Consider the following 26,280-nt stretch of genomic DNA (forward strand, 5'->3'; position numbering starts at 1 on the left):
TTACACAACTCAAGTTAGTTTCAAGAACTACTGATAGAACTTTATACAGTACAGAACTTAATGAACATCAATAGATGATTTTTACAGCAGATATTTTGACTTGTCCAAGCAGGACATGCGAATGTGAATCCTCTCTCCATCACTTGGCTTACGGGGACACGTAATAGAATGGTCATTGTTAACATTAGTGATCACACCTGGTGCTTTTCCTTCTTTTGTCTGCTGTGAAAAGAGTCTAAAACTCCAAAATGACGTTAGTGCTTGAATGAATTGAATTTAATATCATCCCATATCGGACCACATATACACATATACGTATATTGTTTGGCTCTAGTAAATTTGACCACATCAGATGCTGTAGAAAACCTTGTTGATTCCAAGATGTGTTATTTATTTTGATTCACCATTATTTTTAAACAAATGAGAGGGACCTTTGACACATCACAGCTCTGAAGTGCCTACAACTTCTGACCTGAGTATATAACAGATGGCCAAACAAAAAACAGGGACACAACCCTCCCGATCTTTGCAGTTTTAAGTCCCACCAGAATATCCCTGGTCTTCTAAGCTTCACAGACACACAAAAGACACTTGGAGAAGCAGGTTTGGAAAAAACATCAATTTTTATTTTGAAATGACTCGTCTTGTGCCCATTCTTTCTTTTTTTGCTTTATTTTTTGAAAATCTCTTCTGCCAATGATCAAGATAACAATGCTCTTAAAAATAAAATCAAAAGTTAAAAGTTTCAGAGACAATAAAATTAATCTCAAAAACAAAAACGAAAAAAGTACAATAAAAAAATCCTATTTTTTGCAGGAGGAAGGGAGGGGGGGTTGAAACCAAATAAAGAGAGATGCTACAACCGAGAAATGGCTCCTCCTGGGTTGGGATGATAAGCACAGCCCATTGTTGTGAAGGGTCATGTGCTGATCAAAGTCCCGCCGCCATAGGATAGCCAATCACAGTGTAGTGTCCAGAAGCTCCCATGATGCCCCTTTCTCCCTGGGAGACTAAGGCAGTCAAACACAGTAGGTTACAGTATGATGGGGTAAATTGTAAGATGAACACCAGAAGAAAAGATCTCCATTCTCAAAATCCTTTGGGGAAAATGTAATACTTGACTACAAGAGCTGCAGAAAGATCAATATATTAGTTGTTCCTTTGTATTTCTAAAGCATAATCTGTACAGGCAGAGAGCCTTCTGTGAGACCAAGAGTCTCACTCTTTGCCACGTACTCCTCTACAAATTCTGGAAACTGCAAACATTAATTATGTCAGAAGGTAAAAACTACATTAAAATAAGGTCCAAAAATGTTCACAGTAACAAAAAGACACATTTGAATGAGTAATAAAAGGGAATCAAAGCTCAAAGCAAGCAAGTTTGAGGACAGAAGGATGAATTACAGCCCATTGCAGGACAAGACGTCATGGTTGGCTTTGAGGCTGTAATCCAAACACAGCTGTCTGGCTAGAGATGAAGAGATGGTTTACTCAGCACAATGACTCAGGCTTACTCAAAGCAAGCTGCCAACCACCACCAAGGATACTGTTAGAAAATGGAGATCATTTCCTCCTGGAGGTACAGTGTATCATGACTAAGAGCATGCTCTGGTGTAAAACACGTCTGCAAGTAAAGGGTTTCATTTCAATTAGAGACATTTGTTCCTTATCAATGAACTCATTCTCACAATATGATCCACGATCACAGTACGAGATTTTGAAGTGAAACCCTTCAGTTTTTTTACATCCTCATGACATGAAATTATTCCTAGGAAACGGTGCTGAAGCGTTGATGTCACTTCATATTGCTCAGCTGCAGCCCAGCTAAGATGAAGATGAGTGTGAGATGATAATGCACAGCACAGTAGATAACCAACCATGAGCTCACTGGGGAGAGGGCAGGTAGGAGAGGAGAGAGGACAGTCTTTGATCTTTAAGAGCACTTATACACTTGATTTCAACTACGCATTTGTGATGGGCCACACAAGCACTTCCACTTGACTAAAACACAGCAGTGAATTACGGTCCAGAGTTGGTCCAGATCTTATAGCCAGAACACAGGTGCCTGAGACATTAGCCTGGTTCTGGGTCAGATTAGGGCCGGCTATAGTCATACAGCTGGCTGAGATATTGCTATGTCATGGGCACCTGTGTTCTTGCTACCAGATCTGGACCACCTGTGGACCATAATTCACCGTTATATTTGGGTGGAGTGTAGGTGGGCTATGTGGCCCGTCCCCGGGCCAGACAAATCTTGCTATGAGGGAAGTGTCACCATGTTAAGATATCTTTATGTGCTAAATCTGAAGGTCTCAAGGAAGATCTCCTGGTGTTGGACTATTTGGCCCAGATCTGCCCCCACATGTCCTTTGGATGGACTTTTTAATCTTCCAGATACACAAACTGCTCCAAGTAAGTATGTGAACAAAGCAGCTCACACATTAGCATTTAAAACCAAGTATATAAGTGCCCTAATGCAGATGTTATCATTTCAGAGGTGCACCAACAGCATCTGTACTGTCAGGATCTGTGCCAAAGCACTGAGTAACTACAGTAACTCTGATCTGTTTCACAATAAGCCATTGTTAGACAGAATCAAAAGTGTCTGGCCAGTGTTTGAAACCCTTTAACTGGTTCTACAAGCTGCTCCTGGTGCACCTCTGCTTTGTTTCTGTGTGTACCTACAGTATGTTCTTGCAAATGAGCACATTGTTTACTATGAGCTCTCTGCTGCACCTCACTGTGAAGGTAAGACGTGTGTGTTCAATGCACCCATTTACCTTTCATGAAGCACCCTCTCCATCCCGCCTCGCCCTCTCCCCAAGAGGTAGCAGCCCTGCCCCAACACTCCCCGCTCCCACCTACTCCATCCTACCCCTCCCGGACCATACCCGACCTCCCCAACCCCAACCCTTCCAGTGGACTGTGGCACTTCTCTACTCGGCCTGAGCATCATAATTGGCTCCACCCGCCTTCTTCAGCTCATTACGGATGTTGTCCTCGTCGAGTTCCCTCAGGTCACTGAACATGAACTCCTTGGCAAAGTTCTGGAGAAAAAAAACACATGCTGAAGTGAAGAAGGGATATCAAAGGATAAACGTGCCTTTCATCAAAAATGCAATGAGTTTATACCAACTGTTGGCATACAGAAAATCAATGACTGACCCAGAGACCCCTTCTGACCCCAGTACCATTGTGATTTAAAAGGAACCCCAAAACCCACAGAGAGCATGAAAGAGTAGCATGTCTCCAAAGAGTTGTAAGGCAGGAGTTGTTGCCATTTGTGGAAGAGGAAGGAAAAAGAAGTTTGTTGCTACTTTAATGTCCTGAGTAAAGCTAGCCGGATAACTTTATAAGCTAAGTTACGGATGTATGGTGCAGAGATGAAGACCATATTAACAAATGTTTCCCAGTGGTAGTTATCATATGTTAATTCAGCCCAACTGCCCAACCCTTATATGGGAGAGAAGTTGCTAAGTATTTATGAGAAAACTATTTACAGAACAGCCTCAGAATTGAGCTTCAGATCAAAAGAATAAGTGAACTATTTACAGAACAAGTTTTTTTTATAAACTTGAATGAATAAACTTTTCGTACGTGACACATTTTATTCAGTTGACGCTCAAACTCCGGACAGCTCGGCTTCTTCATCCTCTCTTTATCCTCGCCTGCGGCACACTGGAGCTACAGTGACTCAATATCGCCTCTCAGGCTAGGAAGACTTATTACAAGAAGGGACGGCCCGTCCCTGGCTACTTAGCACCAGATATCTCTGCAATATAGTACATAGGCATCTTGGACATAACGCTAGAATTGTTACTTCTTCACACTGTTGATAAGGTAAGATAATTTTTTTGAATGTTTTAAACTAATATTATGTCCAGATCTTACAAAATGCACCTTTAAGGCCCAGGACTACAGAAGGAAATATGTCGACATGGGCTTGGTCTTGTCGGTAAACTGCTGTAGCAGGTGAGCTAACAGATAACATGCTAACCAGACAGGAACATGTCATGATAGCTCTCTGAGCTTCTTTCTATTGTCCCTGTATCTGTCTTTATTCTCAGAGGATTTCTTTTATCAGGATTGCACAAGATTTAATTCACTACAGAGTTATTGAAGAGGGCAAAAAATTCTCTGACCTAATCAGCTTGCTAGCACTCAGTTTGATTCATAATCATTTATGTAACAATGCTGTAAGGACAACCCAGCTGGTTACAGATATGAAACGGGGTAATATACTGTATAATTGTAATGTAATGTAAATTATTGATACAAGTCTTGATATCTAAAACTCTGCCAATGAATTCTGGAGGTAAAAAAAAAATGTTTAAATGAATTTTGCTGCAAAAACGCTACATCATCCACCACTGTACTCAAGTATGAGTTTCAGGACCTTCCAACCTACCAGGTGAAGAAGAACATAACAACATTGCTGCTTGTTTCTAATACCCTTTTCACACAGGACAAAAAAGCCACTTACACCCACCAACATCTGGCTTTTGTCTTTAATGTGAATCGTCATTGTCACGCTAGCTAATGTCGGTGTGAAAGTGGTATAATTTAATGTATTAGAGGAACTGCATTGAGTTTATGACCCACAGTAGCTCTATTAGGCAATATTTTGATTGTATTTGTATCTCATGCTCTTCTAGCACTCACATGATAACACAAAAAAGGAAATGCATTTAAATGTTTGGAAGGCTTCAAGGATACACAACGGTTGAACCAATCAGCTTCATTTGAGTCGCTACCAACTACTGGTAGCGACGGCCATGGTTTAAATGTGCCAACCAGAGAGATATGTGACCGTTCATTTGAAAACAACAGTGGTGACTCTTCAAAAGGTTAGCATAGCTGCTATAGTATCAGTTATATCAGAGCTGGAGAGTATATTTCATTGGAAGAAGAGCTTTTTAAAGCTGCTTCAAGTGATGAACATTTTTGGTGACTCTGGGGCAAAGGAGCAAACAGTAAGCACAAAAATGATTCATTTGGCATAAATTAAAGTCCAATATTTAGTCTGTTTTCAGCTCTCTAGTTTTCTAGTCTCCTGCCTCGGAAAAAGAATCACCTTGTCATTATGAGCAACCCCTTTCACATTTCACATCATGATTTTTTTCTGTTCTTAATATAGAAATATTGATTAGTGCAGCTTTTGCGTATGGGAATATGCTGAATCTGTACACTATATTTACACACATTGTCTTATTTTCCCTTGCTGTTAGTTACTACATTGGATACATAAACTACTACATTTCAAATGTTGTGTATTTGAGTCCTTTGATACATGTTTCATGATGCATCTGCTTCAATGCACTTTTGTCTCATATCATGTAAAGATGTTATGGTTTGTTGTTTTTAAAAATCCCAGTTGTTTAGCTGTTTTCAGTGTTCAGTGGTTGCCATTTGCCTCTGTAACCACCCGGTTTCCCCAAAGGGACAATTAAAGCTCCACTCTATTTTACTCTCATGATGACAACCATTATTTTAATTGCTACTCTCTAAACATGCAACAGCACAGAGTCTCTGACCTGCACGATCTCTTTGACCATGGCCTTGTCAGTGCTGATCTTGGCCCGCTGCAGCCCGCTGATGTTCTCGCCAATCCAGGTGATGAGAGTGAACTTGGCTCGTTTGCTCATTGCATCTCCTGTTGTGATCCGGACAAAGCCGAACAGACGGGAATCATCTAAGGGAAGAGATGGTAGAGACTGTGTGAGACTAGAATACAGATTTAACATGCTTGTAGCTTATATTTGAAAATGTTACATATTTATCACATCCTAGTAGAAGATGCACACAAACACTCCCACAATTCTCCTGTCTGAGCAGAGACTTACGCACACAAACAACTGTAAATCATTGTCCTAGTCTGTGTTACGCCAAGCGGGTTCTAACTGAGCTCCAGTCATGTGATTTAACGTCACATTCTGTTTTTCCATCTGCTGAGAGAAGAGGGCTTCTGATTTCACCTTTAAACAAATAATCTCTTCATAAAGTGTCTTTGATCAATGAGAGGGAGTGGATCATAACAGAAGCTTAACAGTCCAAGCAGTACAGCAGCTGCATTTCATTACAATCACTTAAATACTTGTCATTTCTGTTGCTATGGGGTCTCTCAATCAAAACAATGACAACTAAAGACATAGTTTGATGACGCTGAGAAGTAGCATGGGATCATGGGAGTTGTTGTCTTCATTGATAAAACAACCATCATTGCTGATAAAAATCTATCTGACATGATAGTCACATTCGTCGACTTCCTTCCTCACTCTCTGACTCTCTGCTGAAGTTATAGTGATAGGCAACCAAATGAAATGCACCGTTTACTTGAATAAACCTGTGGGTTTCTCTGTATTTGAACATTTTTCCCAAGTTGTCCCAAATTGTCATTTGGGAAAACTTAAGGACTAGGGGAGTCACTATTCTCCAAATCCACAATACAATGTCATTTGATTTTAAGGTCACGATTCAGTAAAAGTTTTGATTGAACGTTATACATTCCTGCTTTTTGTTCTCATCATATTTAGACGTTTTCATGTGTAAATTTTTCATATCTTTAAGATACAGCTTCCTAAACATGGCTTATCTGATATTTTGATAACATCACAACTAATGTTGCTCCAGGACTATCATTTCAACTTAGGAAACCACAATGACGTTTTCTTCTGAGCAATCTACTGTGGCGAAGAGGACATACTGAGAAAACTTGGGTTTGTATCTCATTTGGATCATTTTATCATACTGTTGACTTGTGTTTATTTTTACACAAAGCTCACTTATTTTCTGTTTCTTTTCAGTTTTCTGTCACTGTTTGGTGAGGTTTAGGCAGCAAAAATACTTTGGATAACTTCTCCCATGTGCAAATTTTTCCAGTCTTTTTCCTGAGGCCCAAAGCTATGATATTACGAAAACGTGAGTGGTCAGTTGCAATGATGGTCCTGGAGCAACATCAGTTATGATGTTCCAGGAAAAACACCAACATGCCGATATAAGATCGCTCTCCCAAACCCAATTAGTGCACAATGCATCAATGTTACAAGACATGAAGTATGTAAATAAAAAAAAATTTAATCTGTAAATTTCTTTACTTAATCACTTAGCAGTAGCATCAAGTGTTTCAAAACTACACTCTGTGTATGTTAATATGCCTGTGTGTGTGAAGGACAGACAAAAGAGGTCCAGTGCTGCAATGCAGATGAATACAAGCTTCTGCATTTTGGGTGAAGTTTTGTAACGTGTGTGTGTGTGTGTGTGTGTGCATGCACAAGGAGGAAATATTCAGGTCAATAGACTAAATGAGTCAAATCTCTTGTGAGCCCTGCAGTTGTAACTCAGACCTCCCAGTGACCACAGCAGTCACTCTTGTGGTGGTCCACCCCAGAACTGTGAATACTGTGAACAATGTCTGAATACACACAACCAGACAGGCTAAAAAGACAAAAAAAACTGTTGTTTGTTTTTGTTTGTTTGTTTGTTTTTTCCACAGAATTTTACCTCTTCTAATTCTTGAAGTGAAGCAGTGTGAGCAGGGGACATCACTCTGTAGGGTGAACTGCTCACACACATGCAACATATAATGATGTAATGCCAGTCGTAGACAAAGCTGAACTCTCAGTAAGGCAGTTACAGTAAACCTGTGTTGGAATGTATTTTAATTTTACGTACTGTATATCCCCTAAATTTGTTATGAATGCCTACTGACTGAATACAAACTGAGATTGATACTTGGATTACCAAAATGGATAAGGTAGACATGATATGGGCATTGTACTGGACAGACTGGCATGTAAATTCCTTATATGTCACATGCTTGAGCCTCTAATTCACCTTTTTTTTAGTTAGTGGATGCTACACTTCCAGTTATTCAACTAAATGGCATCTTTCGTTAGACCAACCCTAACTGCCCACATCTTGCAAACTCCATATCAGCTTTTTATAACCCCTTCTTTGTGTTATAAAGTTGTAGTTTCCTTACTTTGCAAGGTAGCTGGATTTGCAATCCAATGATCATGTGATCTTGAGAACTTGCCAGGCTTCCAGCAATGTCCTTGTGGCCGAATACACAAGCGTTCAACCAATCAGCTTCATTTGAGAAACTACTGGTAGCGACGGCCATGGTTTAAATGTGTCAACCAGAGAGATATGTGACCGTTCATTTGAAAACAACAGTGGTGACTCCTCAAAAGGTTAGCATAGCTGCTATAGTATCAGTTATATCAGAGCTTATATATTTCATTGAAAGAAGAGCAAAGAACGGAACTGAAGGCTTTTCTCGATCGTATAGATGTTTTTGCTTTTTTCTAGACTGGGTTCAGTAAGATTTTGATTTACCAGCTGGCTCCACTGGTGATAGCGTTCTCCTACTGTTTGGTCTGATTAGTTGAAGTTAGCCTGTGATAGACAGTAATAGACAGATGGTTTTTCCAGTCACCTTCCAAGTATTCTTTTATGGTGCCTGCCCTTTTCCAAAAAGTTTACAAAGATGACTTTCCAGATGGTTCTGTGTAACAAACCATGTGGTGTGTCAGGTTTGTAGTCTATTGTATTGCAAACCAGAAATGTCATACTGCTCTGATGAGAAATCTTGTTGGGGACCTTGGTCAGTACCAATCTTTATCCCAGATCATCTGGTACTTGGAGGGGTTTACAGTCTTAAACCTTGTGAACTGCCCACAGTCTCGTGGCGGCCAGCCTGATAAATATCAAACATGTTATTTCTACGGACCACAGCAACCATTCGGATATCCTGTAGCAGCTGACAGAGTTGCCAAATAACAGTGAAGATTTTAGTCCTTGAGGCTAATGTTAGCCAGCATACTGCTGACTTATCAAAACTGAAAAAGCTCACCTCCAGTTTTTGCTGGAGAATAGACAGCCCATGATGACCACGTCTCCCAAGCTATTGTCTCATCCAGGCTAATTTCTTCTACTTTAGTTTTTTCTCACTACAAAGTAGTAACTTTTATTTTATCTTCATGTACCAGTTGAGGCAGCTGATAAAGACTTTCCTGGCAGAGCCTCAGCAGCACTGTTCTCAGATCAGCCGCACATTAACACCATTAAGTAGTCACTGTACAGTGTCTTATCAGTGTGGCCACAGAGGAATTCACCAGTTTCAACACCTTGCCTGCAGCACTAAACACACACACACACACAGAGCAAAGTCTGTAGTCCTTTTCACACATAGACTCTGCATTATCACTGCAAGGAAGGCTTGCCTTTACGCCACCTTTTTTGATTACACTGATACGAGCAGCTGCAGAACCAAAAGAGGCGTGACAGCCCACATCATGACGTTGACATCCGTCATTTTTTTAACGTGTTTCCCTGGTTTCCACTTGATAATCTAAACATGTATCTGCCGACTGTTTATAATCATATGGATGAAGTTGATCAAGTTTTGTGATTCTGTGATTCTGAGATCCTGACCCACCATGCATCCTGGAAAATGAATGGAAAGTCATGTTTTTTGCTCTAAACTACATAATTACATGATCACCATCACCATCACTCACAGGGAGGGATGCTGTTTTCTGGGGGAAAGTTCACTGAAGTCTTGGTCGGGAGGGCTGACAGTCACGGTGATCTTTTTCTATACCAGAGACCGTAACTACTACAACACAATAGTGGAAGGTGACAAAGACATTTGTCAGTTAAAGTTTTTTGCTCTGAATCACGTCACATAATCACCGCCATTCAACTGCAGGAGCTGCCTGGCTCTGCTGCCGAGGGCAGACGCTGTCGCCCCCCCACCACCCAACTTCCTCCCTCTGCCAGACTCTTCCTGGTTTGTCTTCCCTCTAAACCCATGCTGACTCTGCAGCTGACCTCCCCATACTGCAGAGAAAACTGCTCTGAAACTACAACAATGATGAGACAGCAAGAAAGGCTTCTTTGGAGAGACTTTGTTCTGCATAAATTGACTTCGTTTGAGCACGGCAAAGGTTGACGGGTGACACAGTATCTTCCTGTGCATGCCGCCTCAGCCCACGCTCAGTCCCTCTGCGACAGCCTGGAAACTAGAGCTGTCTCCTGTGGACAGTGTCAGGTGGGTCTGGAGAGGAGTGGTGTTACCAACATGTTAACTGAGTCCAAAGTTGCTCTGGTTTTTATCTCCACTATAGCAGGGCCAGAGGATGGAGATGCCAGACAATTAATTGGGTGTTGATCTCCAGAGGATGAATCTTTATGATTTTGGTGATCTTTTATAATAAAGGGCCCATCTGAGGTCAAAACTTCACCATTCACCAACACTTTGGGTTGGCTGAACTTCTGACCTGCCCTCCAGTGCAGGGGTATTCAATCAAAATTCAAAGAGGTCCAGTTAGAGAAAATCTCCTCAAGCTAAGGTCCGGAACCTCATAATGTCTAACTTGCATTATGATCCAGTGCCATATACAGTAGCCTATACTGAAGTAGCCTAGTAGTTGTATCTGTTTGTTGTCAACAACCGACTGTCAAATTACATTAAGTACAATTCTATTTTTTTTTTTCTAGATTTGACACATATTTCAACAGCATTGTCAGTTTTCACAGTGAACTAGAGGGATTATAAATAAGTACTTAAATAATAAATAAATGTCTGTTTCTCATTTCAAGTCAAATAAGGGCTGTATTTTAAAATAACAGATGTTTTGAAAAATGTGCCTTTTAAGATAACGGGCTTAATCTTACAAAAAAAAAAAAATACAGTGTACCTTGAGTTTCCCCTTTTCTTCTTTTTTGTGAACTCCATTTTCCATCTTAACATTATTAACCAACTGTATAAAAACAATCTCACCACATCTAAATAACTGAACAGTATTTCTTTCCCTTTTATTCCCCATTCCTCCACAATCTCTTGTTCAGCGAATGAAGTGAGCTTATGCTTTTCCTGCAAGAACTCTAAATCTGGGTTGTAACAGTGTCAGGGCCAGCCCTCAACACCTGTGTAGATGGTCAAAAATTGAGCATGGAACGGTATTTTGTTTAAATAATATTCAAGATGAGTAAAGCTGCCTTTACTTTTTATGTCCGGGTCGGACAGCATCTGTGTCCAGACCTGGGTCCTTAGTTAGTGACATTTGTTCTAGTGTCACCATTTGGCATGAATAAACTAACTGATTAAACACTCTGTAAACAATAGATGTGTTTAAGTTCACCTCAAAAATAACATTTAATGTGGTGAAATCAAATCAATCTGCGATGTTGAGATATTTCACAGGCTTAGTTTCAAGTTGCCCCGATGGTGGCACTCGATGAAAAATCTGAGGATTCATTAAATCATCAAGATTTATTGAGGGGATCTTAAATATCTGAACTGAATTTCATGGCAATCCAGTTGAAAAGATTGTCAGAATCCAAAATGGGAACCTGATGGTTGCACTTGAAAAGAAGTCAGTACGATTCAGCCTCTGGAGACTTGGGTTGGGCAGATGGATGACATCACAAATGGCTGACAGTCATCTGCTGCTGAGCCCTGTGCCACTGTAACATAGTGACTTAAAAGCCTCCCCACCAGAGCACAAAAAAGTAGTTTGTCCCCTCAGAGTTGCTGTAAGCAGGAGTTGTTCACACTTCTAACATGTGTGAGAGAAAATGAAGTTTGTTGCTGCTTAATGCACCAATGTTACATCTCCATCTCCTGTTTATTATTAAACCTGCCGTGTTAGGCGAGCCCAACACGCTCAGTTACAGTGGTGGCAGCGGGGTGTCTTTTCCTTAGGCTGCTGTTAATGTATCTGCACCTCCACCCCCGAAAGCAAAAAGAGACATCGATACTGGAGACTATGAAAGTCTGCACAACATGGTGCCCCAATCCATTCAGATCACAAGTGAAAAATCTGACCTGCTGGTGGCGCTGGAGGAAAAGTCAAGAGGTTGTCAAAGTCAGTGGGATTCATTCTCTGAGGACGATAAAGGTCAAATTGGCAAATTTCCTCATCAATCATGGCGATCTATCCAATTGTTGTCTTGCAATTTCAGTCCAGACAAAAGTGGTGGATGGACCAACCAATACCGCCATCCATACAGCAATGCCACTAAAGTAGCTAAAAACACTAAAAAATCAATTTTGAAGACACAAAACCTGACAAAACCTTCCCACCAGGCAACATTCAGGACTGATTTTCCCTGTAGCTGATAGTTAGGTGATCTACAATTAATAATGTATGACACTGACTAAATAAGTTATTGGTTGTTGCCAGCTGTCAGCAGAAATCAGGTTTAAAAGTTCTGGTGGAAAATTAAAATCAATAAATGGATTTTGGACTTCTTGAAACAATAACCCTGCACACCAGAATTCTTCTATTTCTACTTCCTGAATATGTTAAACATTGCTACTCATAATGAGCACTCCTCTTCAAGCCTCACTACACTATCAGTCTGCATCAACTCCTCCTACACCCTGGGTTTTTTTTGCAGTTACAACTTCACTGCTAAATAAGGAAAACAAGCAAGCCCACAGACAGAAACATGTCTGATAATGTGTGTGTCATCTCTGAACAGGAACCAATGGCAAACACACCAGCTTAACTATTGCAGCGCACTGTGATAAATGAGTGATTTCAACATAGGAATTTTTGCTCTGAAATATCAGGAAGAGAAAAGGAGTACAGGCCTGAGGCAGCAAGCTTTAAAGACAACAAGAGCTAGCGTCAGAAGCAGCCACACCCTACATCTGAGCAGATGCTTTACCCCAGGGGACACAGAGGAGAGGAACTTGCATCAGAGTGACAGACTTTTTTCTCTACATCCGGCCAGCACCCGTTATTTATCCATTCTCAGAGGGAATCTGAAAGTCTACTTTCTAGGCTTTTTTCTGTTCTCTCCTTTTTGCGAGGAACAAACATAAACTCCATGCAAACAGATACTACTAGATACTGTACTGTGCAGTGAATACACAGCAGACCAGATCCCTCATAAAAAAGACACACATACACACACACAAACCTGTTCACGTGTGTATTTTTTATTCGGCTGCATGTAGATGCTTTGGTAGGACGAAGTGAAAAATTAAACTTACATGAATGACAACTAGTTGGAGAAGAAGGACTTAAGTTTTAAAGTAGACTTCACCCTCCCATTGTAACTCAGGAAAATCTTTCAACCTTTATACAAAAGGCTGACCTTAATAAATGTTTCACCTTGTAAAAACCACGCACAGGATGTTGTAGGACAGATTATGCAATGCAATGCATACAGTGTTAAGTGCTTTGACAGCTTTGTTACAGGGCTCAAGGCCAATGGGTGACAGGGCAGAGAGTCTTAAAAGATTAGTATCCTGCCAAGTCAAGCTGTGTGGCATATAGGCTGTTTAACTGTCCAGAGACACACAGGCCACACACATACCACAAAATCTAGACTAATCAGCAGCAGGGACATACAATTCAGCCATACATTATGCTGGGAAAGCTGGGTTAACATATGCGGTTGCATACTTCAAATAAAATGCAGTCTTTACCTGTGCACATCCTCTTGAAGTCCTCATAGTCAGAGCCTTGTCCTGCAGGCACGATCCTAGAGCCCTCATATTTAAAGGCAGTCCTGGAAAATGCACAACACACCGTGCGTTAATACTCTGCGCATTATTCAGTCTCATGATCTGTTGATCCATCACAAATGTACACATCAGACCCATTCTTGCAAACTGAAGCAATGCACAACATGCCTCAGACGCCCATGCAAGGTGGCAGCTGCGTGTCAGCCATGTGTAAGTGTCACTACTAGGACGTTATCCTCTCTGAATACAGGACAAAGGAAATTACTTCTGCCCCGCTGGGCCTCATAACTGTGCCGTGTGTGACAGCTAAATAGCCTTAACACAGATCAGCTAGCACACGACACTGAGAGCTGCATGTATTTTTGACTATATTGTTATAAACAAAAGCACTGGAACCAGGGTTTCACGTATCCAGTGTGGGGGAAAAATCCCCGGCAAACCCCCCAATGTGCCATTGTAAGCGCGTCTTCCAAATAAGCAGGTCGAACTGGGTTTAAAAATCGAGCAATTTAAAGTTAGCTTGGCTAAATGTAATTGTTCATGTCACATAAACTGCAGCTTATTACATTTTATATGTCTTTGGGAACCTATCTTCCATTCGGCATATATCCAGTAAGCCAAACAGATTTTAATAAGATGTAAACTTTTATAAATGATCTGCTATTATTTTAGCATCGTTCTCGGTCGAAAAGACGGCGCAGTGGGCGGTAACAGGCGAGGAGAGCTAAAACATGTAACTGAGATTAGATCGAAAAACAGATTGCTGGATGAATTATATTGTTGCCGGGCTAAATAACGGCTTAGTTTTTCATACCCAGTGGAGGTTCTGACTCTGGGTTAGATTTACGACACATTTACTTTTGCAAATATGCAAGGCGATATACAAACAGTCACATTCTTGAACGAGTATGGATAAGAAACCATGTCCGTATACTCACCAGTTGGTGTCCGTGTTATCATCTCTGACTTGGTTGTAAGCCTCTCTGCAAGCCTCTTTATCGATTTGGGTTGCCATTTTTTTTAGGTGGACGGGAATCAAACAGACGAAGTCAACGTTGTATCAGTCCAAACCAGGGAGGTAGCTACGCAGTAATAAAGCAGCTAACTTATACAGTTGATGTAATGCATCAGAGAACTATAACTGATAACGTTGTACAATAGGCTCACTTGAAAATCACGACCACCGCACTGAAACAATTGAGCTGGTCGGACTTAGCGGAAAAAGACGGCTCTTCTTCTAGCAGCTCGGTTCATTTCCTGTATATTGCCACTTTATGGGCGTTGGTGATGTTAGTCGATCAGGTTGCCAGTAGACAGACGGAGGAGTCCCCCAGACGCTGGATTCACCTTCTCCCTGTGAATGGTCAGTGGTATGAGGACCGCTGTCAAGGCACCCGCAAAATACAACTACATTTTCCGGTAAGGACCTTCAAAATAAAGTAATAAACACAATGGCTGCAGCATAATATTGGTTTAAAGCGGGTTTGTTTAAAATGTGCTAAATACTTTTGTGATTGTATATTTTTTTCACAAAAAGTACACAAATGGTAAAGCTTATTACATTGCATTTATTTAACTGACGTTTTACGCAAAGCGTCTAATGCATGTATTCAATCATGTGGATATAACCCAAAAATGTTTTACAAATCAAGTACATTAACTATTAATATTAATTATATTGAACTGCTTCAAGCACTACATATAAAACAACTAGAACAAGTTTTTTATGCAAGATTTTTACACAGTTTCTGCTGTACTGATGCCAATGGCAAGCTTTTGCCACTACTGTGGAGCCAGGACAGCAAATAGTCTTGATTTTGTTGAGCAGTTAGTGAGCCACCCTTGTAGTGAGGTAGTAGCACGCTGATTGGCAGTAGCTAAGAGTAGTGGACGGGCTGGGGTATATACGCTCTGACAAAGTCCAGCATGTTAGGTGGCAAGGCAAGGAAGTGTCTTGAACTGGATTTGGGTAGCCACCAGTAGCCAGTGCAGGGGAGAGGTGTAGTGTGGGAGAACTGGGTGGAAGAGCAGCCAGGCTGCTGCATTGTAAATCAAGTGTTATAATGGACCCAGTCATTGGCCGGCTTCTCTGATCCACGGTCGGCCCATTCCTGAGCCATTTTTGCAGGGACTTGGTCTGCAGTAATGTTTGGGTGGGTGGTGCATGTCAAGTGGAATCACACAATGTCCAGACAGGGTTTCCCAGCAGAACATTACACTGTAAAGAGATAATCAATGTTATTCACATCACCTGTCAGTGGTTTTAATGTTGTGGCTGATTGGTGTATATATCTGAGACTGTTAGGGAAAGGAAAGCAGCAGTGGAGAAATTTTTTTTTAACACAAAATCATGATCCTGTTTACATGAATATGTTTCCTACAGTGATCTATTTCAGCCAGAAAATCCCAGGAAATGAACTAAACAACATCAAACAAGTATTAGTGAGTATGATATTGGATCTTCATTTTGCTGCTGGTTACAATGAATGTTATTTTTCATTTATTGGATTAATTTTTGCATTGGAAATGATACAGAAAAAGAGCAGGGAAATGGGGAAAGATGGGGAGGTTGAGATGTAGGTTTGGCTGTAAGGGGGATTAAAAGAGGAGGAAGAGGAAAGGAGAAAAAAAATTAAATTGGGCAGGACGGCAAGATACGCTTAATATGATACATGATGAGCATATCTGTAACATCCTGTAAGGAATTATTTATTTTTTAGAAGTGTTGCTGTTGCTTTTGTAGCCAGAAAATGCAGAAAACTTGATTGTTCTTTTTCAGTGACACAAGTCATTGTTTTATTTTGACGGCACAACAATCAACTTCCGGTTTTTCTTTTGCTAAATTGTGCAACTTGACAGATTGATGCAGCGGTATTAAAATCCACCAATTTTGTTTGAGTCATTTCAAATCAATTAATTTTAATTCATGCAGGGTTGTCCCTGAGGGCCAATTAAGGACTTTTAATAGAAGCACCCAGATACGCAACATTATACAGTACAAAACTATACAGTATTGTGTTATATAAAACTAATGTGCTGTTTATCGCAACTTTCTTAACAATGTAGGTAAAGCATAAAACTAGTTTATAACACAAAACTATATATAATACAAACTACATACAACAACACAATACAGTCAGCCATGAGCAGGTGTTGCATACTGTATGTATAGGTTACATGAAGTTCAGTGATTAAGTATGGGGCTGTGATGATCAGTGCAGCAGGCAGCCAGCACAGAGGTCAATGGTCTTTTCTCTCCTGTTGGGAGTCCTGAGTCTACAGGCTCCACCGGCTCACTGATGACTGACACTGATGAGGCCTGATCTAAAAGAGGACCAGCACCTACCAGGTCTCAGCTCTGTCACTCTGGGTTCTCTGTTAATGCATCATCCCGCCACCTGCTGGTCCACCAACATCACACCCGCTTGTTCTAGTAGTTTATGACTCTGGTGTTGACATAAATACAGTCAAGCTACAAGTTGCAGATATATTTCATGTTACTCATTCTATACATTACATATAATATGTATCATTAAAAAAACCTACATAGTATTTCTTATCAGTCTGTCAGATAACAAAACAAGCTGCTAGTCTTGTTTTTATATTATCAGACAGGTGCATTAAAATTGGAAAAGCCTTTAAAAACTTTCATAATGTTCATCTCCATTGGTTTTATATTTTGGACACATACAGAGAAAAATATACCTCCGTTTTAATTTCTAAGTGACAGTTACAGATTTTTTTCCCCACTGACTTCCTTGAAATCATATAGTGACCTCTGTCAATCTCTAATTATGGTCACTCAATCTGGATTTAGTTAAATTTTGGCTCCCATTCAGATTGCAGATCCCTTGCTATATTGCACATATTCTCAATGGTTCTGTATGTACGTCTCTCATTTTGTCTATGTGTTGTTTTATTTTTCTCAACCATGTAAATATGTAATAAAATCAGTTTCCATTAACCTCCTCCTCGGCCACAATGAGCCAGGAAATATTTCATAAATGGACTATCTTTAATATTGAAATGCAAGGAGAATGCCTATGAGAAACTAGGGTTGTTTTATCCTCATAAAGACTTTCACGTTTTATTAGTCTCTAGTGTGTAGTTATTCTGTAGCATTCACAGACCTCATGCTTTTTGAAGAAATGCATCCCAACACTCAACTTCATTATGACCTACTTACCAAGTGAGCACGGAAGCGTTAAACATCTTTAAAACGTGCTGTAACACTGGCCGTCTTGAACGTACTCGCTTAGAGCTGGCTGTGATTGGTCCATTGGCTGTACCTTATTTCCTGGAGGGCTTTCAGGCAGCTCCGTTAAGCCGAGGCGTAACCGACAACAATGTTAATACTAAGAAGGTGTTGACTTCAAAATAAAATGACGAAACAAAGGAGTGATAACGTTTTCACGTGAAATGACACGGTTACATTTTCTGTGACCAATGGTTCCTGACAGCAGTGTCTTTACATAAAAAAACCCCCAGAAGTTTATGACTGCAGTTTTTTTAAACAATGTTTTGTAACAATTCTTCAACTTCAAACACCGAACGTAATACATCTGAGTTTATGAGAAATATCTATACGAGGCCATCCCACTCAGGTTTTAGGTTATTCTTAACCTGACCAAATATATTTCGATTTTTCCTCATTAACACTCCGTGAATGATTTCGGTTGCTATGTTTCCCACGCCCCCCCCCAGTCATGAGACAAAGGAGTTCATTTTGAAAATCTTAACCGGAAGTCCGTTTGTTTTCCAGGCTAGCTGACAATATGCTACACAGAGCAGCGCTTTGTAGAAAGTATGCGTTTACAGGAACATGTCTGTGTAAGAGGAGACTGTCCACAAAGACTGTTTCACAAAGCGGGCCAGTTTGTGTCGTCGTTTAAATATACAGCTGTCCTCCTTCATGAGCTAAGCTGCGGCATCTGCAACACAGTGTAACAGATGCCTTCTGCTCCATCACACCTCCAAATGTAAGCACGAGTCAGTTTATAGTAATGGTTCATGCTAGGCTGTGAACCAGACAGTGACTGAACTTAATGGTTGTCATTGACTCTGTGTGCGTCAGTGTGTATTCTTGCCTTTCTAGCTAACAGTATGAAGACCAAATGTCCCACACCATAGAAAGATAAGGGTGGTAGGTGCTCTGTAGGTAGTATTGTAATAGTTGTGTGTGTGTGCGCGTGCCCCCTTAGATGATGCCTGCCTGCGGGGACATAATGGACAGTGGCAAACCGAGCCGTGTATGTCGGCCCCAGCGCATCAGTGAATCGTCCAAGGTCAGTGCGTGTGTGTCAGTGCAGGGAGCGACTAGAGCTGATCCACGGTCAGATTCACATAGAAATCAAACTGTCTCGAACTTCTTTGCCAGCTGTTTTGTCACATCTGCAGACTAATGTCAGTTTCCTCTGAGCCACAGTCTACCGAGGAACCCCATCCCTGAAGCTGACACCTGTCATCTGCATTGCTCACATTATTATAGAATTATTGACTGTTTATGAAGACACCAGACTTTTAGCAGACAGGCCTCACTGGAGTGTGCACATAATGTTGTGTTTGAACTATTAGAACAAAGTAAGCAGCACTTACACTGAATATTTTAAACATGCATTCTTTCCATCAGCTACAATATTTCTCTTCCCTGTCTGCATATCTTCCTTTCTTTGTGCCATCAATAAGTAGATAGCATGAAACAGTCAATAGGAGTGTGGATTGCATTACCCACTTACTTGTACTCAAATGTTAAGTTTAAAGCCCTTTGTGGCTCCATAGGAAGCTGCATGTAATCAGATAAATTGTCTGTTGGACTCAGAACCACATTGTGGTGTTGTGTTTGCAGGTGTTCCACTTTGTGGATCAAGCTTTGGAGGTGTTGCAGGGCCTCAATGAGCAACGGCGCCACAGCCAGTTCTGTGATGTGGTGCTGGTGGCTGACGACCAGCGGGTCCCTGCTCACCGAGCCCTGCTGGCCGTCTCCAGCCCATACTTCCACTCTATGTTCACCTTGGGCATGAGGGAGGAACGCCAGGAGGAGGTACTTAGGATGCTGAAAAGACATTATTTTCTACTGTAGATCATTTGAACAACCTTTGTCTTTGTCCCACTTCCTCATTGTATGTTTCTTCCTTATTCTGTCTCATTTATTTTCTTTGTGTCAATTAACATATATAGATTATTAATGGTAATGTCAATAAGATAACACTCACACTGTGATAAATGTGTAGATGGATGGTGTACACGTTCATTATCATATGTCTGACTCCTGATTCACCTCTGTTGTCCTCCTCCTGTCTGCAGGTGGAGCTGGTCGGGATGTCCTACATTGGTCTGAACGCTGTAGTGGACTTCTTGTACAGCGGGGAGCTGCCATTAGATGGAGGAAACATTGACTATGTGCTGGAAGCTGCCCACCTCCTGCAGGTAAGAAAGTGGACACTCTCTGTTCAACACGTGATAATAAAGAACAGGCTTTTAATGAGAACAAACAGGTTTTTGCTCGGCTGTAGGCTAAAGCTTTTCATTCTCAAGTACAGTTCATATCAGATACCTTAAGACTCTTATTCAAGTACTAATTTGTATGGGTGACTTTCACTTTTACCAAAGTATTATTTTAACACAATATCTTTATTGTTACTCCACTTTGATGACTTTGGGTACTTTCTACAACACAGGATATTGTGTAGTATTGCATTAAATGATCGGTATAATGAGGGCAAGGCTGGCAAGGATAGTTTAAGGAAGCATTTGTCATTCTTTTCAGATGTGGAGACTGTCTTATTCTTTAACTTGGATTATTTCGCATTTATTAATGCAATTATCAACTATGCATATGTACGGCAGGTTTAAAACTGTGTGTAGGTGTGTTTTAAACTAATGAAACATTATATTTATCTTGAACTACTGTTTGTTATATTGTGTTATAAGACATTAATTTACTGTTTATACACCACTTATGAATGCCTCTTAGGATGCATTTAAGAAAAAGAAAAAAAACATTAATAAGAATTTTAAGAAAGCCCTGTTAAAAACTGTACAGAGTATTACAGTGTTATATAGCAGCACTGCTGTTGTTCAGATGTGGCGAGTGGTGGATTTCTGCTGCCAGTACCTGGAAAGGGAGGTGACCGAGGACAACTACCTGTACCTGCAGGAGCTGGCTCTGCTCTACAGTCTGGAGAGACTCAACACATTCATCGACCACTTTATTCTCACACGCTTCGCTACGCTCTCTTTCACCCCTGATTTCCTTCGTGACATTACTTTACACAAACTCACCTTCTACCTCTCCAGTGGCCAGGTAAATACTCTATGTTGTTTATGTGTTAAAATTGTAAGTTTATACTGACCTTCGGAACACAACACAACAGCGGATTCAGATGTTAGGTAAGAATATGAGAAGCCACTATAATCAATCTCTGAGCTCCTCTCTTCATCGTTAGGTTCAACATGACAATGAGCAGGCACTTCTTCAGGCTGCCCTGCAGTGGCTCAGTCAGTGTCCCGAGCGGTCCATCCACGCCAGACAACTTCTTTCCCACATCCGCTTTCCTTTGATGCCAATGGGGGACTTAGTGGACCGGGTGCTGCCAGCTGTGCGGGCCCTGCTGCCAGAGGAAGCCGGCTGCGAGGCCCTGGTGGAGGAGGCTCTGGTGTACCACGCCAGGCCCAGCGCCCAGCCGCTCCTACAAACAGGACACACTACGCTGAGGGAAGGAGTAGAACGACTGCTGCTGATTGGAGGGGAGGTACAGATGTAAATCTGTTTACTGTTAAATTAAGTTTAACAATGATGTTACGGTTAGAAGCTTCACGGACAAACAGCGTTGCAGCTTTCTCCTAAAGAGCTGAGGAATATTGGGACTTGTTTTAAAACAAGGGAAAAAACAGAAAATGGCTCCATACAGCTGGTCAGTGTACTCCTTGGAAGCCCAGAGATCCCAGATTGATATGGAAGGACTTATTCACACCCCCAACACACACCCACTTCAGATGGGCTGTGTGGGGTGTAAAAATAAATGTTTTCTTTCGTAGCAATTTTTAGATGTTACAGCCTTAGTGAAAAATATTCTGATTAAATATGAAATTTAGAGCTTTGGACTTCAGTTCTACTTGATTAGCAAAAATGAAGACTTGAGCCTTGGTTTGGGCTTGACTGACAAGATACTTGACTTAATTGAGAATATTTAAGCCTCAAGTGTTGACCTTGTAATTAATAACTTGTAACCATAAAGCTATATAAGACAACAGCTGACAGGCTTTACACAGCCATACAAACCATACTTATAAAGTTTTGCAACTTGACATGAGACCTACTATTCATAGTCCTGAGACTTTAGACTACTGCTTGACTTGCTACTGTATGAATGAATGAGTGAAGCTTTTATTATAAGTAATGCATACACTCAAACCCAGCAAAGGCAACAAGCCAGGACCAGAGTAGAGAAACAACTAAAGCACCTTTCACCATCAAATATTCAGACCATCATAGAGTAGAAGAGAACTCCTATATCACTGATAGAAACTGTGTAGTGCTGAAGAACTAAATACTAATTAAAAAATGTGTCCTCCCCAGCCTTTTGAGGCTAATAGAATTATGAAATGATAGGGACTTATTTCAAACGAGTCCTGTCATTGAAACTAGGCAGAACCGAAACTCATCAGATTCCTCTAACCTCCTCTCTTTACTTTACGAGGTGTCAGAACGTGGAGAGGAGCTCAGTGCCAATGTTTGCCGGCTGGACAGTGAAACAGGAAGCTGGGAGGTGGAAACAGAACTGCCAGCTCAGCGGAGCCACCACTCCCTGGCAGTGCTGGGGGGCTTTATCTTTGCTGCAGGAGGCAGCTCTTCCAGGGACAATGGTGGAGACGCTGCCTGTAACCTGCTGTACAGATACGACCCCCGCCACAATCAGTGGACCAAGGTACTATACAACAGAGCCAGTTCTATTCTCCTTATTTATTACTTTTCAGTTTACAAACACAGTCAACAGTATATAGCATACACAAAACTTTGAGATTTGGATTTGGACTCAAGCACAAACAGCAGTGAAAAACATTGTGTGAAAGAGGTCATCTGGGAAGGCGTCAGAGTAAATTCCCTACCCTCCAGCTACCATTATTTATACTGTCTTGAAGCAGTAGCCCAGACACAATGTCAGTGTGATGTTTTTCCAGGGTGCTCCAATGAACCAGCGGCGAGTGGATTTTTACTTGGGGGCAGTTGGAGAGTGCCTGATCGCTGTGGGTGGGAGGAACGACACCGGAGCTTTGTCCTCTGTGGAGGTTTATTTTCCTGCTGAGGACTGCTGGTCCTACGTGGCAGGACTGCCCAGGTATGAAGGAACACGTCATCACTGGGTCTGTTGTTTCATGGGGAAATTTCTCCGGTGGATGGGTTGCCATTAAAAATTGTTGCAGACATGAGGATGTGTTCTCATGTATTACTTTGGTGGCTACACAACTTGTCAAGTAAACACTTTGGTAAAGCTGCATTTATCAGTATTTTAATATGCACAATGACATGTAACTGTGACTTTTATGTCGATAGCTGTTACCGAAGGCATTATGTTTTCGGGTTGCCCATACGAATATCTCAAGGTCAACTTCACTGTGACAAAGAAATTATAGCTGATAAATCTAGCTGATAATACAAAGCCATATTGCTTTTGTTGACTTAACAGGTGCAGCATTTACACACAGTAGGTGGTGGTATGCACCTTTAAAGTTGTTTTGTGAGCAGCCAATAAAAACAGAAGAACAACAACGCAGAACTGCTGCACCTGTGTAGAGCCACCAATGTCCTCACTGGTTTTGACGTTGTTTTTAAGTCTGATCACAGCTATGGAATGTCAAATAAACCATCTTTGCTCGCTACATCTTAGCTTTTCTTACACTCAGGTGTGCTTATACTACAGGTTAGCAATTTATTTTAAAAATAAAAAGTTGTTAATTTCTATTATCGGTTATTTTTTCGGTATCGGCCATGAGAGTAAGGTAATTATCAGTTATCGTATCGGCTGAAAAAAATCCATATCGTGCATCCATAATTATAATATTATATCCTGCAAAAACTGTTCTGGCCATTATTCAACGCTGTAGCTCAGGAACAGCAACTTGACTGGTGCGTCGAGGCTTTTCACCATAAGGCAGTACTTTTTAATGTTTCTTTATCATCATGATGAATTTTTCACAAGAAACCAATTTTTATTTGAAAGTCCTACATTTTGCTTTATGAATTCTGTCTTTTTTAGGTTTACTTACGGCCATGCTGGCACAGTCCACCGTGGTATAGTCTACATCTCAGGTGGTCATGACTATCAGATCGGCCCATACCGCAGAGATGTCCTGAGTTATGATCCGTCACGGGGCAGTGATGTATGGATGGAGCGCCAACCCATGTCTCTGGCCCGGGGCTGGCACTGCATGGCCTCCCTCACCAACCTTATCTATGCAATTGGTGGCAGCAATGACCACGAAGACACCACAGAGCGCTTCGACATCCTGCAGGTGGAGTCCTACGACCCAAACAGTGGCCAGTGGACCCGGGTGGCACCGCTGCTGCTGCCCAACAGCGAGGCGGGGCTTGCAGTCTGGGCAGGGAGGATCTATGTGCTTGGGGGCTACAGCTGGGAGAGTATGGTGTTCTCCAGAGCTACACAGTTTTATAACCCTGACAAGGGGACATGGTCCAGAGGGCCAGACCTGCCTAAACGCATCGCAGGGGCCTCAGCATGTGTGTGCACTGTGAAGCCCTCACCATCATCACCTTCTCCGGAGGAGAAGAGGAAGATGGGACAAGGAATGAAAGGAATGTCAAACCCAACGTAACAACAGTGATGAAGGACCTGCTCTTTATGCATAAATACAAGGCATGCTCATTGAGACAGACGCGCTTAATTCATCCCTCTGATACAAAATCTTTAATTGAAGATAAATGTTTTCTTGCAAGTCAAGAGGCACTGCAGCATCACGCCAAGTCAGAGGAGAGGAGCGATAATGCCCAACATTGAATTAACCAGAGTTTTTCTTTGGTAAGAACACCTGATAAATGTATGTTGACAAAAACTACATGATATGATAGACAGTCTTTTTTCTGCATTTGCATTCACGGTCAGATATATTCTGGAGAGAGCAATCTTTTTTGTGTCCTTGGTACGGTAGATAAAGTATGCTATAAATTCAGACGTCTCTCTGTGTTTTTAAAGTGACTACGAGGAACTTTCAAGTGTTTATGAAACAGTCTTGTCATTCCTCTGATGATTATGAATGACCTGTAACAGCAAACGAGACCATCAGCGAACAAGACTGCTATAATTATAAAGCTATTATTAATGCCTGTGCTTGGGTCCAATCACATATATCACATATATCACATACAAAATCACATATAAATACATTACCTCATCGCGATACATCCTGCAGTGTCTCTGTCACTCGCTTCCAAAATAAATGCACACGTTGCCGGCACGTGCAACAACAGTCGCTGGTTTCATAGCGCTTTTGTCAAAAGGGTCCGCCAGAATCAACAAAAACTTAAAGTTCCTCGAAATCACTTTAAAGTCTGAAAATGAAAGCTGGTAGAAGCTCCAAGGCTGGGCGGTGGATTAATATTTAGTGTTAACCTGCAAGACATGAAAGGGTGGGAATGATATTCTAGTCTGCACTGTGGACAAATCTACACATTTACACAGGAAAGACAACAAGGAGGTCGAAATAAAATTGGGTGTCCAGGTAGATTCTTTTGTACAATTCTGATTGTTTGGAACCATTACATAAGGAAAAGAAAAACCTGCCACAGTGTCTTGATCCTAAAATGTATGCTACACATCATGTGACAGCATGGCATGGAGCAGCAACCAGCAACCAACATCTTTCTATTTGTTTTAGATACTGATAAATGTGAAATATTTCCTACCCTTGTTTGGTTCAAGCCAAGAGCCAATTATCATAGAATCCACACATATTGTAGTGGGCAGAACCACAAAAATTGTAATGTTTCAAATTTCCGAGAGTCCTCTTGGGTCCTCACACCAGCTGCAGTTATGTAGTCTATTGCTAAACTAACTTGCTCTACACTGCAATACACAAACAGTGCTTTATTCCCATGTCCTCTGCATCCTGGATCTGCAACAAGGGGTCTGTGACCTCTAGGAGGTCATCAGTATTGCAGGGGGCCCACCAAAATATTGTTTGATAATACTTTGAGTTTTCTTTTCCCAAAAATGTTAGTGTCCAACGTATTGTAGCAGAGATTAATTCATTAAAATAATTTAATGAGACAACATTGATGGTAGTCTACCCATAATTGCAATGAACAAGCTAATCGGCTGAAAACCGGCTGAAAACAATGACCAACTGTTTCAGAAATGACTGAATTTCAACTGTCAATCTGCTGCCAGACTGGATATCTACAGTTGCCGCAGGGCTGAGCAAGTTTTCAGTTACTGAGGTTTGACCAGTGCAAAAACAACACAAATGCATTTATTTGTTTGGGAGGATGGGAAAGATCTAAGTCTGCTTTTATTTGTGGAGCTTATCTTACAACAACTGTAGCTGATTAACCTGCAGTATGCCTGAGCATTAGCACTGGACAAACAGTTTTGTGCTCGTCCTCTGTCAGACACTGGGTCATTCCTGTCCCTCAGAATCTTCACTACAGCTCCAAGGTCAGTCTGGCTTGCACTACTAAAAGCATTAGCAGTGATATTGTCCGACAAAGATATTGTAACTGATGTCTCTACAGAGTATAAAACTGCAATAAATAAAATTAAATACATCATTATTTATGT

At 41.2% G+C, this 26,280-nt stretch overlaps 2 protein-coding genes across 2 annotated transcripts; one reads left to right on the plus strand and one right to left on the minus strand.

Moving 5' to 3' along the window:
- Positions 1-604: 604 nt before the first annotated feature.
- On the minus strand, positions 605-14,891 carry cotl1 (coactosin-like F-actin binding protein 1). The gene is made up of 4 exons (XM_073472519.1): positions 14,425-14,891; positions 13,448-13,530; positions 5,535-5,692; positions 605-3,047 (listed from the first exon to the last, which is right to left on the minus strand). Exons 1-4 carry the CDS (start codon positions 14,499-14,501, stop codon positions 2,937-2,939), a joined length of 429 nt encoding a protein of 142 aa, XP_073328620.1. The 5' UTR covers positions 14,502-14,891; the 3' UTR covers positions 605-2,936.
- Positions 14,892-18,251: 3,360 nt separating this feature from the next.
- Positions 18,252-26,267, plus strand: klhl36 (kelch-like family member 36). The gene is made up of 9 exons (XM_073471309.1): positions 18,252-18,465; positions 18,688-18,771; positions 19,332-19,526; positions 19,790-19,912; positions 20,568-20,789; positions 20,932-21,237; positions 22,186-22,413; positions 22,667-22,824; positions 23,743-26,267. The coding sequence occupies exons 2-9, from the start codon at positions 18,688-18,690 to the stop codon at positions 24,317-24,319; spliced, it is 1,893 nt and encodes a 630-aa protein (XP_073327410.1). The 5' UTR covers positions 18,252-18,465; the 3' UTR covers positions 24,320-26,267.
- The last annotated feature ends 13 nt before the right edge of the window (positions 26,268-26,280 follow it).

This window comes from Pagrus major, chromosome 8 (assembly GCF_040436345.1).
Source record: "Pagrus major chromosome 8, Pma_NU_1.0".
Lineage (NCBI taxonomy): Eukaryota > Metazoa > Chordata > Actinopteri > Spariformes > Sparidae > Pagrus > Pagrus major.

What these genes read in the sequence shown, in the direction of transcription:
- cotl1 (XM_073472519.1), bottom strand. Translation starts at nt 14,501, where the DNA reads ATGGCAACCCAAATCGATAAAGAGGCTTGCAGAGAGGCTTACAACCAA. An exon ending in CTTCAAGAGGATGTGCACAG is followed by an intron (nt 5,693 to 13,447) that starts GTAAAGACTGCA and finishes CTCTTCCCTTAG; the next exon opens with ATGATTCCCGTCTGTTCGGC. An exon ending in TGGTCAAAGAGATCGTGCAG is followed by an intron (nt 3,048 to 5,534) that starts GTCAGAGACTCT and finishes TTTTTTCTCCAG; the next exon opens with AACTTTGCCAAGGAGTTCAT.
- klhl36 (XM_073471309.1), top strand. Translation starts at nt 18,688, where the DNA reads ATGATGCCTGCCTGCGGGGACATAATGGACAGTGGCAAACCGAGCCGT. An exon ending in GGGAGGAACGCCAGGAGGAG is followed by an intron (nt 19,527 to 19,789) that starts GTACTTAGGATG and finishes TCCTGTCTGCAG; the next exon opens with GTGGAGCTGGTCGGGATGTC. An exon ending in GCCACAATCAGTGGACCAAG is followed by an intron (nt 22,414 to 22,666) that starts GTACTATACAAC and finishes ATGTTTTTCCAG; the next exon opens with GGTGCTCCAATGAACCAGCG.